Here is a 16,789-nt window from a genome sequence, read left to right on the forward strand (position 1 = left end):
TGCGTTGGAGTCTGTTGACTCACTGTAGCAGATAAGACCTTCTTATCACATCTACGCTCAACTTGCACTCTCTCTTAATGGCTTCAGGCTGTAAATGTATGTCCTAAGGCAAAGACTGCAGGTAAACACAGTGTGTGTGTGTGGAAGCAGCCGGGGAGCCAGCCGGTACGCTGACATCAGTTTGTTTGCCATTCACTCAAGTGGAAAGAGATGCAAGCAAATAGAAGCCACCGCCAAGCTCTGCTTGGCTTCAAGTTCAGCGTGTTGTCCCCATCTCTGCAGCTGTGGTTGCTATTGTTTTTAATACTACCTACCATAATTACAAAGGGGGAAAATGTGTCGTTTGAGGTCGACTTCAGACTTCAGCTAAGCAGAACACAATTGGACTGATGGAAAATTTTCAAAAATTTTGACCACACATTAAAGACATGTTGCTTCAAAAAATATTTTAATGTCCGGCCGTGGAAAAGTGATCACGGCTTTCTCAGATGGAAGCAGTTTTCTGATAATGAATAAAAACACGATTAAGGACGTGAAACCAAAACTTTTAGAACATTTATGGTAAATAAAGGAGCGTGATGTGTGTTTCCAGTGGGGGGGGTGGGGGTGAGAGTCAATATCAGTGCATTGATTTTTTTCCCGCCATACTCCTCAACTTCTTCTAAACATGTTTTGGAAAACCTGATTGAAATGCGTGAGTGCTAGAACTGTTGTGGTTAAGTGAGCTTGTGATTGAATGATTATTTTTCCTCATGGAGCAAAACCTTTAAATTGAGGCTCTCCATGTTTGAGTCAGTTGGTCTGCCACATCTGGCTGCAGCTTTTTTTTTAATAACCCCATGACAAACATCAAGAGTTGTTCTCCATTCACCCTGATCTCAGTTACGGAGGTAAATAAATAAATAAATGATGATGATGTCAGTTTATAAATGATTCCACATTGCCAAGCATTGATTTGAGGTCAGGTGGTCAGTTTAAAGAAAGGCCTCGAGTCTGTCAGCAAAAGCCTATTCAGAGCATTCATACTTGGTTTTAATTTTCCTGTTGCATGTGTTTGATTTTAGGTTGTCACTCCAGTAATGCAGATGAAACCCAACCTTAAATCATGTTCACGGCCCTCCAGTTATTCCCAGCTAAGTCTCTTCTTCTTGGTGTAGATATGGAAACGGCTCACTTCTAACAAACTGAAGAAAGTCCCCATCTAAGCCAGAGACATCTCTTTTCATTTGAAGTAATTTGACGTGGCCTTGTTCCAGCCGCACCCACTGCCACCTACGCGCTTTGAATTTCAATGAAACTTCCAGTAGAAATGACCCATCCATGCTTAATTTTAAAATATGATCATACTTAGCTAAAGACTCATTATGATAATCATGTGAACAGACAACTGTGGATAGAAACAGTTGGCCTCCAGATACAGAGATGGAGAGCCAGGATGAGTATGTTCAGTGCATGCGTGTATGTGTGTGTGTGTGTGTACGGGTTCTTACTATCTTGGTGGGGACCAAAATCTGAAATTTACTATACTGGTGGGGACCAACAGCCCCCGCAGGGACCAAAATCCAGGTCCCTATGAGGTTGAATGCATTTATCACACTCAAAATGTGGTTTTGGTATCAGGGTTGCAATTAGTTTATGGTTAGGTTTAGTGTTGGGCATTCATTTTTGAGGGTTAGGGTAAGCAGCATTATGTCAATGGCAAGTCCCCACGAGGATAGATGGATGGATAGATTGGAGAGCTGGACAGGGCCATAGAAAGTCCTGAACCCATCAGCAGGACTGGTATCTGCTCCTTTGTCCAAGGAGGAACAGGTTAAGTATTGCCAGAGCTGCAAAATGACCTCCAGCAGGACACTGGTGTGAATGTTTCTGACTAGAAAATCAGAAACAGACATCATAATTGTGGCCTGATGTCCCAACATCCTTTTGTGGACCCTGTGCTCACCCTGCAGCCCGATTGGCATTTGCCATAAAATACCAGAATTGACAGCTCCACCACTGGCAGCCTGTGCTTTTCACACAGTGCTGCCTGTAACATCGTTCAGCATGACAGGGTTGATGGTGGGTCAATCCTTGGACCCATTGTCAGAACCTATGCTGGTGCAGTGGGTCCTCTGTTCCACCTGGTGCACAACAATGGCCAGCCTCAATTGGCAAGAGGATGTATGTAGTTCCTGGAGGATGAAGGACTTGATACCAATGACTGTCCTTCATGCTCTCCTGACTGCTAAATACAGTAGAACACCACTGGGACATTGTTTCAGTCTGTTCGACGCTGCTAGGTTGCACCTCAGATTGTCCAGGACCTCACTGATACTGTTATCCAGATCTGGTAGGATATTCCTCCGGACACCATCCGTAGTCTCATTAGGAGCATGCTATGTAGTTTAAGTATTTTCCTTAGGCTGCAGCTAAAATCGGTCTTGAGTGCACCAACAATTTTTATATGCAGGAAAAATATAGCTGCCAGCTAATTTGAATCTTGAATATATGAGGTAAAATCACCATATCAATAATGTGTTTTTAATAACGCGTGTAAATGGAGAGGCCCATTGGTTTAGTCATTAATCAGATACATTAAATTCATTCATATATTACGCTACATTACATGAGATTCATGTCAATCTGGTTCTTTTAATATACCATCCTTTTTTCTTTTTTCTTTTTTTAATTGAAAATAATTGTAAGCCCCAATTTTCTGTCAAAGGAAAAAACCTTTCAGCTGGCTGTGTATTCAGCCACTATTGTATAATCCAAGATACATTTTGACTTTAAAGAAGTTCAAATCTAGATATATTTGGATTCACGTCTGGATCTGTTGTAGTGTCTTGGTGCCCACTTTCAGCACTCATCTCAGTGAGCAAGCAGAGCCTGCTTTTATCTGACTGTGGTCTGGAGCTGGGCCAGAGAAGGGGCAAGCAGCCTGCTGGCGATTAGCTCACAGACAAGCCGGGGCTCATGCCTCTGTTTCCCTTTCAGGCGAGGGGTTTTCTGCCAGTATCTGCTTACTGGCCCACCACAGCATCCCTAATGTCTTTGGCCCGCTGTCACACATGCACTGGAATCAATCAAACGAGAAGAAAAATGGCGCATGAAGAAAGTGGACAGAAGTTTGGGCCCCACGTTCTTATTATTGTACCCTGTGTCTATAATTACAATGTTAACACTGAGCTCTGTAGACCCAAGCAAGCAGGACTGCTACACCAGTGTTTCGGTGGTTATATCAGTGGAAAACTACTCATGCTAGTTTTTCGGTGATGGATCCAGCTCCTTCCTCGTTTTCTCCACCGACGGTGATGCTCAAAATATTGCGTAATGCAGTGGAACAGAAGAAACCAGCACTTAACTTCATAGCAGTCGGATAATTTTATCTGGATTAGACGTGTAAATCACAAAATTTGTGATTAATTTGTGGTTTACCAGACTATTCAAGGTATAGTAATCTCCCCTGGTTGTCTCCTCCAACGTCTCCCCCTCTCCACTTTCGTCTGTCTGCTACTGACCACTTTTCCAGCCTTCCTCCTGGCAGTACCGAGCAGTCACATTCCACAGCTAGGCACTGGAGATTTCTCAAATTCTTCCCAGTGTCACTCACTGGAGAAATGTGGCCTTTAAATTTGGCAAATGCACATCAAGGCACATTGGAAAGTCATATACACTCACAGTCCTGAAAATTGAAAACCTTGAAAATTAGACATAGTTGTTCTGTAGCCAATGATTACGACAATTCAGCCCCACACACCCTCCTCCAAATTGTACTGTAACAGGTTAATTGTCTTATTGTGTTGACGGCAGATGCAAATATCCAAATCGGGTATGGGAATCGGCTGCTGAAGGAAAATGATAAATGAAGTGGCCCTTTTCATTACGAAATAAGTCCTCTAAAATCAGTCTGCACTATAAATTGGACTGCCTGTTGCTTCTTTGGGCCAGGTTGTAGGCTTTCCACTGGAGAGGACGGTTCAGTTAAGTAGCTTTGGCCTGAGGTGTGGGCAGATTGAGATCATCGAGGTCAGCCTGCAGGCCGATAACAAGACAGAGCGGAAAACGCAGAACGTCTGAAGTCACAAGGACAGAAAGACATCCAAGAGGTCTGCTCAGATACAACACACACTACTATATTGTCCTTTGCCGAGTGATTTTCCAGCTCCTTTTAAAAGTCAGCTGTAAATCATCAAGTCAGTTACATAAACCGAAACCAAAAAGTAATAATAATTTGTCATTAATCTTAACTGTTTTTATGTTTTGCTTTTCACATCAGCTCTCTTCTAACTATTAAATATGTTCATGTTTTTCTTTTCTTTTTTACTTTTATCTTTTCAGAACTTTTATCGGCTTTGTTAACTTTTGAAGTCTTGGCAACTTTTTTTTGACTGCACGTCATGGAGTTCAGTCAGAATTGTTATGTCCTCCTTCATACTGAAGCTAGAAATTTTTTTATTTTTTATTTTTAATTATTTATTTATTTGTTTTTCATAGTCTGACGGCAACTTGGATTCTCAGAACGTTTTGTGGCAGGAAGCAAACTCCAAAGATAGATTTGTTTGGTTGAAACGCACATTTTTGAGATGTGCTATTAGCCTCTTGTGCAGAAAAATATACAAGTCTTTGCTCCTTTTTTAAGCATTGTTACCATTTAAGCCATCCAAAGACAGAAGGATAGTTCCTTTTTGCTGAGCTATTATTGGCTGTAGACACTGTGGTGCTTGTCTTGCATTATGCTGACAGCTCATGACCCAAACTTTGAATCTCCACGGAAAAGGAAGCTCTATAACCTGTTTTGTGTATAAATAATATTAAGCGTAACTTTTTTTCAAGGCTCTCAGCCAGTAGGTGGTTTTAAGCATTTTGTGTAAATTTCCACGGTTGATCTCAGTGGATTTAGCCTGTCTCTTTGTGTTGTGTGTTTTAATATAATCCCAGACTCTGACTACTTGTTGCTGCTAAAGATGATTCTTTTTGACTGTGGCTGGATGCTTGGACTTGTTGTTAGGCTATAAAACAAAGAGAGTACATTTAAGACTAATCAGCTGCCTCTTCAGTGGTATTGTGTATCTCATATAAAAGATGTCAGAACATATTAGAACATGCTTGTTCTGTGGCATGCAGTGAAGCATTATTATATGATAAAAAGATTATGTTTAAAAGAAAAAGCTGCTAAAGTTTAAAAAAAAGATGAAACCATTGCTGTCATGTAAATGCTACACATCTTTGAGGAAGGCTGCACGTTTGAAAAACATCTTCAGACCATTTCTGCAGTTTTTATGTCCAGTAGCAGTTGACAAAAAATAAATTCTTTAAAGAAATTGATGATGAGGCTCACATTGTCTACAACACAACAAAAAGAGAGGATAGATTTAGGGCAGATTTTTTTTTTCTTTGTGTGTAGAGTGTTGATGTGAGCCAGATGTCATGGCCACTGAGATGCTCTTGTGCTCCTGTAGGAATGTCACTGGGACACATTAAGCCAACATCCTGTTGTGGAAGTGTGTGAAGCACTGAAGCAGGAGTTCTTTTTGTTGATTAATCCTGTTTTATTTTTGCCTTGTAGCGGCTTTCAAGGTTTCTGCCATCACCAGGTTTGCAGAGTATTTTTTTAATTGCTTTTTATTGTTGTCTATGTATCTGTTCAATTTTATGGAAAAAATGGAATGAGGCATCTTTCCCTCCATTATTCAGTGATGTGTCTGGAAGTTTCTTTGGTCACATTATTTGTTAAGAAGGTCTGACTCTTGATAACATTATACTCATTTAGTCCTGAAGGTATTTTGTTGTAGTAGTAGTACCAGTAGTAATTGTAGTAGTAAGTTACAAGCTAAAAGTGGCAGTTTTTCTTTAGAGCACAATAAAAGTTGAATGTCTCTGCTGGGCTGTTTCCTTGGCAAACTATAGTCTAACACAAACTTGCACTGCAGCATATCCTATACTGCCCCAATGAAAAAAGAAAGATTGACACTATGATTTTTTTAAACTGCTTAAAGCACATTAGTGTATGGGATACGTGACAGTCTGCCTTTTAGTTGGACTTTTGGTATAAACTGTTTTGATTTAGCAGGGTTTTTTTACGCTTTGATAAGAACTGGGGTATGAAATCAAAATAATACAATTTGTTAATCATCTTATTAGCATTATTTCTCTGAAATGAGTCTCCCTCAGTACTCGGCTATTGCCATTGCAAACCTTGCAGCTCTGATGTCTCACAGCAAGATGGTTGTGGGTTTGAACCTTGTTGTTGGCTTTGATGTTTCTCTGTGGACTTTTCTCCTTGTGCATTTATGTCCGTACACTTGCATATTAGGTTCATCAGTGATTCTAAATGTACCCTATCTGTGGTTGTAAGTGTGAATGGTTCTCTGTCTTTGTGTTAACCACCATGATGGTGGTATACCAGCATATCATCTTGGATATGCTCCAGCACACGATTTAACCCTCCACACTACTATAAACGGGATAAAATGGACGGATGCTTTAAACTGCTTTAAAGGAAACCCATTTTAAAGGACAACATGCACAACATCTCTACTTACTGCAGTTAGCAGACTTTCATTTATAGTTTTTAACCCTCATCCTACCAACATATTTAACATAAATGGATTATCAAGAATAATTTCCTTAAAGAAGCAATCATAAAATTTGAATGTTTTGTAAAATTAAAATCTGTACTTTTCTGTGATACAGCTTGCAGCTATTATTGACAGTACAATCCATATTATAATTATTATTACTTTCTTCTCGGCTTGGGGCCTGCAGCGTAGGAGCATCAGTTCTCCTTCTTATGAATGACATGACTCGGGCATGCCCCAGCTGCCTCGGATAGATCTGGTGACATCAGTCCAAAGTTCTGATAACTTTAATTCTGGGAAGCTCCCCTTATAGAAGATGAATGCAGCAATTGAATCGTTCTCATTTAAAATTAATGATATGACATTTTCATTTAGAACCCATGGCAAACATTAACTGGATAAACGGCTCCATTTAGTAGTAAAATTGCATATTGGGAAATTCCCCTCGGAACCTCAAAACATTTGTATTCTTAAGAGTAGAAATGGAAAACAACAATGTGACATCATTTGGAACAAATTCTTTGACAAAGAAAAAATATTGGAATGAAAAAGGAAAAAAATCCCTCTGAGGTATGACTAAAAATATATCTCCTGGGTATAATCTGTAACTAATCATCCAATAGTCTTCAGTGTCACCACATCAGTTGTTTGGTTTATAATTTTTTTTTTTTACTGATTTATTTTCCTTTTTTAAGCCTTTATTTGACAGCGCAGAAAGTAGACAGGAAAGCAGGAAGAGAGTGGCGTGCACATCCAGGGCCAACTCAAACCTGGGTCCCTGCAGTGGCCTTTGATACATGGGTTGCCCGCTCAACAAGGAGATGTGTAGCAGTGCCCCTGGTCTACTACACAGCACAGAAGATTTGCATTAAAACATTATAGAGCCCAAAGTTATGCTTTCAAAGTGCTTGTTTTGTCCTAACATTTCCATCCCAATTTGTAATATTGTAAAAACAGAGAAGTGTACTACATCCTTGTGTTGGAGAAGCTCCAATCTGAGAGCATTTGTGGTCTTGGCTCGAAACAGATTGGTTCCCTTTCCAGGTTACTTTTCTTTCAAAAGATTCTTGACTAATCACTTTTAATAAAATAGCTGTTGTATGAGCCTTGACAGACCCAAGCATTGTGAGCTTTGAACTGGTAGTGTTTATTTCCTTTGGGGCCACATTATGCTTCACTGTTTGGTACCATTGTTCTGTCCACCACCTGCAGTATCGGTTGTAGTCTTAATGCCGAACAAGCTGCCTTGTGTAGTGTTGTCACTGCAGACTACAGCGTTGTCCTGGCTCTGACTTTGCGTTAAACATGCTTTCCTGCCCAAGTCAAAAATTTCAGCCAGTTTGCCTCAAATTCTATATAATTTCAGTTTATACAGGTTATCCTGCTGAGAAAGAACCCTGCTTACAAGACGTTGTTGAGATGTTACATCCACAGAAAACCACCCCTTTGTTATGTTATACATTACTTTATAGGGCCTTTAACAATGGTTGATTGATTTTTTACTACCATACTGTCTGCTTATACACGCGTCAGCCTGTGGGATGCTCACAGAGAGCTGTCATCAAGTTGAAGTGTGCGCAGTCATGGACGTGTGTGTGTGTGTGTGTGTGTGTGTGTGTGTGTGTGAACACTGACACACACAGTCAGCGGTACAGCGTGGTTACAGGGCAGAAAGGTAGAGTGAGTATGTGTGTCTGTGTGTGCACGTCAGGGAGTAATTGAGTTGAATTGGTTTTAATGGGTCTTTATGGGATGTTTGGAGTTATTTCTGTCTGAGGTCTCCTCTGGCGTCCTGGCTCCTCTGAAGGATGGCTTGGCCCTCTGCCCAACATCGAGGCAGTTCTACACGTTCTCCTCTGTTGTTTCGTTCTTGCGCTCCCTCGCCCTCTCTCTTTCTTCCTCTCTTCTTCTCCCCTGGTGCTCACTTTCCCTCTCTCGGACATGACAGAGAGCGAGTGATTTTGCGGCACCAGAAAGCGAACGAGTGTTTGTGTTTTCCTCCCGCCCTGCCTCCTCCCCCTCAGCGTTGCGATTTTTAACGGTGGCCCCCTTTTCGCCGAGCACTCACCCCTCTCCGCTAATCGCTGAGCGCCACTTTAAAGGCCCCAGCGAGCAGTCGAGCCTCGTCCCGACTCTCATTTGTCACAGAGATCACATGGTGACGCATGAGTTAGGACCCTGTGGTGGCGGCGCAATTACAGGGTCGGCGGAAGGGAGCAAAGCCAGCGGATCCAGTGGCAAGGACGACTCCTCGGTGGCGGCACCGAACTAAACTTTCTGTTCCTGTCTTTTTGATGGACGGCCTGAGGAAAGAGGAGGCACATTATATGGGGAGACGGGGAGTTACTTATAGTGTGTGTGTGTGTGTAGGCATACAGTGAAAGCACAGCACATTTTGTTTTTGTCATCGCCACTCTTTTTAAATTATTCTCAGCCAATTTAGTGGCGCAAAAAAAAAATAAAGATCCAACAAATAAGTGTTGGCAACGACTTCTGGAAACATTCTCACATGTGTTTTGAGAACTTTGAAGGCACATTATGTGATTCTGCATCAGTCAAACCACATCCCAGTTTAGCTCCAAGTATGGACTGTTTTTATTCACTTCTGCCTGAACACTCTCCTTTTAGAATGAGTTACTGCTCTGTGATAACTACATACTGTATAAATATGCTACTGTCTTTTTAGATGTCTTCTTTCTGCTTAATGTAAATGTAAATGAATCAAATCTGATTAAGTAGTGTGTGGTACATAAATTATAATTATGTGTGTGTATTTGTTCACGTCTTTGTGGCCCCCACCGTGTGTGTGTGTGTGTGTGTTTCAGTTTATGTGCCATGGGAGAGTGACAGTTCTGACCTTAGCCTCTGAGGCCATGCCAGGTCATTGGCCGCCAGCCTCAGAGTGGTGAGGCCACATACTGGGGTGAGCGCTGCGACTGAGAAAACAGGCTTCATGAAAACAGAGTAGGATAAATAGATGGTTTGAAGGCTGGATCGTGGGAGGAATGAAGAAAAAAAAAAAGATGGGTGACGAGGATGAGACAGACCGACCACAGCACAGAGGAGCAAGAGTCAGGAAGGAGCCTGGTGGAGGAAAAGGCAAATCCTTGTAGCGAGGATGGAGAAAATGCTGAAGATGGGCTCCATGCTGCTCATTAGGTTTGGGTGTGTATGGGAATGGCAGCAAACATGACATTTCCTCTGCAGCCAGCGGAACGACTCCGGCATCAAATAACAGCCCTGCTGCACAATGAGTAGTAAAGCTGTAGCCACCAGAGCTGTCGCCCAGCCCAACTACCACCAGCCACCATGAGCCAGGAGCCTTCACTTTGACTCAGAGCCAGGGCAGGGAGCAGGATGTAACAAACAAGCTTCATACAGATTTGAGACTCTGGCTTGGTAGCTGCATCAAGCATCCAGTTAACTAGACAGAGATACCTGAGCACTGCATTTATTTATTTATTTAATTTTTTCCAAATTGAGTCTTTAACCTAAAGGGAAACTGCTGTCAGTGACCAAGCTGGCACTTAAATCAAGCATGGCCCTGGGTGTGTATCCTTGTTTGGACGTGTAATTATTGTCTGGGAAAATTCTCATAGTAAATGACAAGTTTACTGATTTATAGCACAACTTAAAGTTTGTTGGTTTTTCTCAGAAGCTAGACTGTTTAAGGACAGATTCAGAGTTTAATCAGTCCGAGAATGTTGTGCAATAGAACAAATTAAAGATGAAGCAGATCAACATTTTTAAAAAGACTAATACATTAAAACAACTGCACATAATCATTTGAATGTATTCCATTTGTTGTTGTTTTTTCATCATTCACTACCCTATAAAATAGATTTTCACAATTAAGTTTTGCTTTGAATGCACTCTTCTTCACCAGAACAAGATCTCCTCTAAACACAAATGTGCTTAAAACAACAGGTTTAAGAACATTTTCGGTCTCCGTTCCAAACTCATGTTTTCAACTTGCCTTTTCTCACTTCCACTCTCATCCTCCCAATTAATATTGCCGCAGTCTTCTGTTCTTCTGCTTTTATTTTGGTAAGTAAAGGCTCTTTGATTCAGTAGACACGAGCCACAGAGTAATAAACCCATCAGGCACGTGTCCATGATGTAACCATAACAAAGGGATCCCCCTGCCAGAATGTCTTCCTGAGGTTATATTGAAAGATTCATGACATGTTTAACAGTCTTTTGCACACTGAAGACATATAATTTCTCGCATTGGACACATCTAACTGGTCATCTTCTTACAGTGTCTGATGTACTTCCCCTGGCTCCACAGCTGTCTTGAAAGTAGCAGCTTTGCTCCCAGTTTTACCGACATGGAAGGTGGCTGTTATGGGCAAATAAGAGGACAGGACGAGTTTAGAGAAAAGGGTCAAACCGCATGATGAGAGCGGATGGTTCTGTCTCCTGAAAGCCCTTCCAGCAACCGGAAGCAACCAAGTTAAAGGCCACAGCCACAATTACTGTGTTGGTGCGCTGCAACAGGGTCCTGTCAGAGATGTAAAAAAAACAGCTGAGTTTGTGTGTGTGTCCTCCTTTTTTTATTTTATTTTAAATGTAATATAATTGAACCTCTGGCGGTGAGGTGAGGTGAATGACTCTGACAGCTGAGGTGTAAATCCAGCCATGGATAGGCTGGAATAAGACTACCAAACCAATTACATTTGGCCTTCTGTAGATGCTGAATAGAGTATATTGAAAGGCAGAGGGGAAAATTTGTTAATAGTAGGTCCTTATAGACATGAGTAAAATGGTTCTTGTGTTTTATTTTTCCTTCTTTAACAGACGTTGGTGGATGACTGGATGGGCTATCTTTGTCCCAGATTGAAATGTATATAATGGATTATCTTAAAATCTTGTCCATGGTCCCCTGACGATAAATCCTGAGGACTGGAAACTAAGTTTGAATTTGACTATGTTTTAGTCACTAACAGGGTGGCTCAAGGAACATTGTCAGTCTAAAAGACACGTCTGTGTCCAGACTGGAAAAAAAACATAAAGGGAGCAGGTCACTGTTAAATTTCGTACGGATGATGTGATCGTCTGTTTTTTCTCCACTGACACAGTGAAGCTGGTTTAGATTCAAATCTATAGACAGTTATTAAATGGAGTAATTCCTAAAAGACTTTGCTGATTCCCTTTCTTTTTCTGTAGCAAAATTATCCATCTTGTTTGACCTGGAATTGGTTTACTACCAAAGTACTTGTAAAACTAATGACATTCCCAGCATGGGCTGCTTGTGTTTTCTCCTACAAGTTTCTTTTGCCAGTACAGTAAAATGCAAGAGTAAGACAACAGGAAGCCTTTTACTGCCACCCTTGCTCTGCACCAAAGGAAACAACTTAAATACAGCAAATGCAAAGCCAAGTCTCATATTCAGGAACTAACCCAAGGCAAGGTTGCAGTTTGAACAAGATATAGCCTGATCATATCCAGCATAGGCATGTATCAATTCAAACTCATACATCCTAAGTTCATTTAGCATTGCAGTCAGCAACAGGGTACCAAAACGTTTCTTGGTTTTAATCTGTCGGTGCAGCTTTGACTGTTTCTCTTAAATGCAGTAACTTCAACCCATCTTATAAATTGCATTAACTACTGTAGCAGCACACCGGCTGCCACTTAGCTGCCCCAGACATTACTGCATTTTGCCATTTTCCAAACATATTGTCATATTATGCGCTGGCATCCAGCACAGCTTCTAAAGTAGCTCTAACTAACTTAGCTTATGCCAGCTAGCTGACACACTGCCAGTAACTGTCTCTGTGCATTTAAGCTGCATGGGTTTTGTACACGTCTATTAAATAGGTCACAAGTTTTTTGGGTTTTTTGGGTTTTTTTCCCTGAGCCTCTAGTGTCTGAAATTCTATCCCACGATATTGTATAAACAGTGGCAGGCTCCTTTTGTGTCATAAGCATCTGAAGAATGCACTGGTGCAGCGAGTACTATGAGGGGTGTTCCCTCGGGGACATGGCCAACAAGAGGGGATCGATCAAGGCGATGCTGGCGTCACAGTGTAAATTGGAACTTATGTTAGCATTGTCTTCGTGGGTGTGTGTTTGCATAAGCTGAGCAATGGGTTCACCATCGGGGCGGGGAAGAAGATTGGACAGCGGCTCTGTTTATTCACCAGACCTGGATGAGTCATTTCGCTAAGGCAGTGCTGACAGCAACATGTCACATCAAGACATCGCCCAGCTCTCAGCTCCTCGCTTGATTCCTCCTTCTAGTGTAGATCGCCAACTGTTGTTATTGTCTTCCAGTGCTGTTATTAACTTCCACATTCCTGAGCATAGTGTCATATCATCAGTGAATTTTGCACACTGAACTCATTTACCTCAGCTGGTTATGGATTGCTAAAAACAGCATTCAGCCTCAGTGAATTGACTTGAAATTAGGTTTCTACTGTGTTAAGTTTAACTTCTATAAGCGCAGCCTGCAACACAATGTTTCCAGTGTACCCTGTGGCATGTTGACATTAGTGACACAGCCCTGACTCATTTAGCCTCCAATAAGTGAGTGATAGTGGCACAAGTTTGCCACAGTTATTTAGTCCTTCACAGCCAAAACCCCGGACCTCAGCAATGTAAACATTGCCTCTGTGCGCGTATGTGTATGTGGATCCCAGGCTTAACTTACAGTGCCGTATGGACATGTGATGCTTATTTTCAGCAGGTTATTTGGTTACAACGGCTGTTTGGTTTGTGGTTTTTAAGGATGGAAAAGTATGTGATGTTCTCCCAGCCATGCCTAAATGAAGAGCGGATTGTGCGGTACAGTTATTTCAGTGGAAAACACATGCACAGAGCCCATGACCAGCGTTTCCACTCATATACACTGCTCAAAAGCACTAAAGGAACACTTTGAAAAAACATCAGATCTTAGTGTTGGGAGCAAAAAAATCATGCTAAATATCTATACTGATACGGACTGGGTAATGTGTTAAGAATGAAAGCTTGCCACATCACATTGGTTGATCAATTACATTTCTATCAATCAACAGTGCTAAATTCAACGACACCCCAAAAATCAAAGTGACACAGGAGGTCAGTCTTTTTTGCCAAAATTTAATTGCAGGATCTCCAAATGGTACTCAGAAGTTTGTAAGGCCCCCCACATGCTTGTATGCATGCCTGACAATGTCGTAGGTGCAACCTAGCAGCGAAACATAATGTTCCAGAGGTGTGCCGTTAGATTTGGTTCAGTGGAGTTCAGGGGCCAGTCAATGGTATCAGTTCCTTCATCCTTCAGGAACTGCCTGCATACTCCTAACATGAGGCCGGGCATTGTGGTGCACTAGTGAGAAATCGGGACCCATGGCACCAGAGTAGGGTGTGACAATAAGTTCAAATATTTCATCTCAACACCTAATGATTGTCAGGGTGCAGTTTTCTGTGCATTGCTCTATGGATATGCCTCCCCAGATCATCACTGACCCAGCACCAAATCAGTCTTGCTGAATGGTCTTACAGGCAGTACATCTGTCACATGTGCTCAGAGTGAACCTGCTTTTATCTGTGAGAGCATGGGGCACCAGTGGTGGCGATGCCAGTTCTGGTATTTTATTGCAAATGCCAATCGAGCTGCACAGTAAGGACAGGGCCCACATTCACACCACTGTCCTGCTATAGATCATTTTGTATTTCTGGCAGTGCTCATTCTGTACCTCCTTGCAGAAAGGAGCAGATACCGCTCCTGCTGATGGGTTCAGGACCTTCCTCGGCCCTGTCCAGCTCTCCTAGAGTAACTGCCCCGTCTCCTGGAATCTCCTCCATGCTCTTGAGATTGTGTGTCTTAACACCAAAGCAGCTGAAACTGAATAATAGCCCCCTCTGCTACTTCACTGACCAGATCAATATCCCACAAGTTGAATTGACTTGATAATATACTATTATTAAAAAGTGTTCTAATTTTTTTGATTACTCTTCTTGTAACTCCATGAAAGTTGCACATCTTAAAACAATGGTGGCAAAAATATGCTCAACACTGGTATCAGAGGTGTTTTTCTTAACTTTATTGATGGAAACAAACTTGTGAGGGTAAAAGAAAAGGCTTGCTGAAGTTGCAGAGAACAGACATAGCTTTGGTCTGGACAAGTGGCAAGTGGATAAGATTATAGTATAGTACTGGTTTTATGTTGTGGTAGATAACGGGTGGAGCAGAGGCATCCTTGTGCAGTAATGTCAGGTTTCAGAAAACCCAAATGCAAATGCCTGGGAGGCTGAGACCTCTAATGTCCATGATTGTCCCATTGGCCCAGTGTACCAGCCTAAATCAGCCCTCCAGCTCGTACGGTTGTGTCATATCCATTTTATAAATGCACTCACACACATGCACTGTGAGGGAAGGAAGCAGATATAGCTGACCACAGCAGGCCGCATGTGAATCGTTCTGACTCTGTAACACCAGTCTCCCTGCCCACATACAGCTGAAGGAGTAGCACCTCCAGTAGTTAAGCTTTCACCTCTACACAGTGTCTCACACATCCAAAAATCACACAGTTATTAAACTGCCTGCATGAGTTTAACTCTTCATTTAGTGTTGCAGATTTTCGATGGAACTTTTCATTTTGGAAGTGTTCTCAGTCATAATCCTACATATCTGCCATCTATAAGGCTTGTTCAAGTTTAGAGATGGCTCACTGATTTATTTATGTGTTTTTTGTTTTTCAGTCGGTGGTCAAAACAGGACGCTTGCTTATCAGTCATGAGGCACCGGTAACAGGAGGCTTTGCTTCTGAAATCAGCTCTACAGTACAGGTGAGTGGAGGCCATGAGTGTATGCATTCATGCATGTCATCGATTGTGTGTCCATGCTGATAGTGTGCTATAGTTGACTTTTATTTGACAATCTGTCTCCCAGGGGTAGATATAAAACTCCTAAAAACTTCTAACTGATTTCCCCAGAGCTGTGGTTTTGAAAACTGAGAGGCCTGCCTCCGAGCTGGGTTTACAGTAGAGCTGAGAAGAGGCACCGATCTTTGCACCATGAAGCAAAGATTATGAGTAAGGTCAAAGGAGAGGTGCTTGCCAGCTAATTTGGCTGCTAACCAGCACGCTCAGCAGCTGGAGCTGCAGCAGTGGCTTTGACACACAGCTCACAGAGGCAATCAATTAAGGCACTTTAGAAACCTCTAGTGCTTCACCACTGCAGTTTGCATCAGAAATGATATTCCTTCTATGAGTCAACAGAAACTCAGACAATGAGGAAATCATATTCTCTAGCCCGAGTGAAAATTAATCTCCATAAAATAGCTTAGAATGGATAAAGAGACATTTCCTATGTCGAAGAGATTCACTGATAAATGTGGACTGCTAATAGTTGACTCTGTATTTCTAGAGGAACTATGCTGCCAGTCATTGTGCGGTAAAATATAATCATGGTTGGCTTGAATGTTGAATGTGCAGTTGTGTTGATGTGGTTTCCCGAAAAATGAGCATATATAGAATTAATTCAAAATCAATTTTGTCAGATGATGTGCATAAATATATTTTATAGTTTATAGTAGGGCTGCACGATTTTGCATAAAATAAGAATCACGATTTTTTTGGCTTAGAATTGAGATCACGATTCTCTCACGATTTTCTTTCCAGTATAAATATTTATTGCACTTATTAACTGCACATCAACTTTGTAACAGTTGAGACTGAACATAAAAACAATAAATAAACATAAAAACAACAAATGTCTCACGTTTTGTCGTTGCCGCAAAATGTTGTACTGCTTGAAATTCCTTCTCCACCGTTGCTCGACGCTGCGTGTATAGAGCAGGTAGTGCAACAATAGAAAAATAGTTGCGGGACGGCACTGTGTAGCGTTTGTCTAGGGTGTTGATCATTTTCCTAAATCCCTCGTTTTGCACAGTGTTGATGGGAGCCATATCTTTGGTCAGGTGATAAGTGATAGCCTCCGTAATTTCTTTGTGCCTGCGGGAGTTCGACGGGTATAGGGAAGCGCTGTATAAGGTTCCCGTTATTGATGTTTGGGTGGTTGACCGGGACGGATTTTCTCCAGTCACTTTCTCGTCATCCCTGACGTGCTCTCCGTTGTTTTTTTCCCTGCCAATTTTAGCAGCAAGCTTCTGTATCACGTGGTATAAGGCTCCGCCCTTGTCATTTGTTGAGCAGGAAGAGTGAGCGCTTGTTTTCATGCAGATTACGTCCCGGATCAAAATGCGGTACAATCGTTGTCGTATTTTTTTTTTTTTTAA

The 16,789-nt window shown here is 41.7% G+C and overlaps 1 protein-coding gene across 1 annotated transcript in view; it reads left to right on the top strand.

Annotated features, from left to right (window-relative positions):
- Window positions 1–16,789, top strand: part of bckdhb (branched chain keto acid dehydrogenase E1 subunit beta) — a 58,956-nt gene that overhangs the window by 29,135 nt on the left and 13,032 nt on the right. Inside the window, exon 9 of the mRNA XM_040012657.1 lies at window positions 15,252–15,338. Coding sequence (XP_039868591.1) covers window positions 15,252–15,338 — 87 coding nt within the window. The remainder of the gene's footprint in view (window positions 1–15,251; window positions 15,339–16,789) is intronic.

The sequence above is a fragment of the Simochromis diagramma genome, unplaced genomic scaffold (genome assembly GCF_900408965.1).
Source record: "Simochromis diagramma unplaced genomic scaffold, fSimDia1.1 OVJJ01000618.1, whole genome shotgun sequence".
Lineage (NCBI taxonomy): Eukaryota > Metazoa > Chordata > Actinopteri > Cichliformes > Cichlidae > Simochromis > Simochromis diagramma.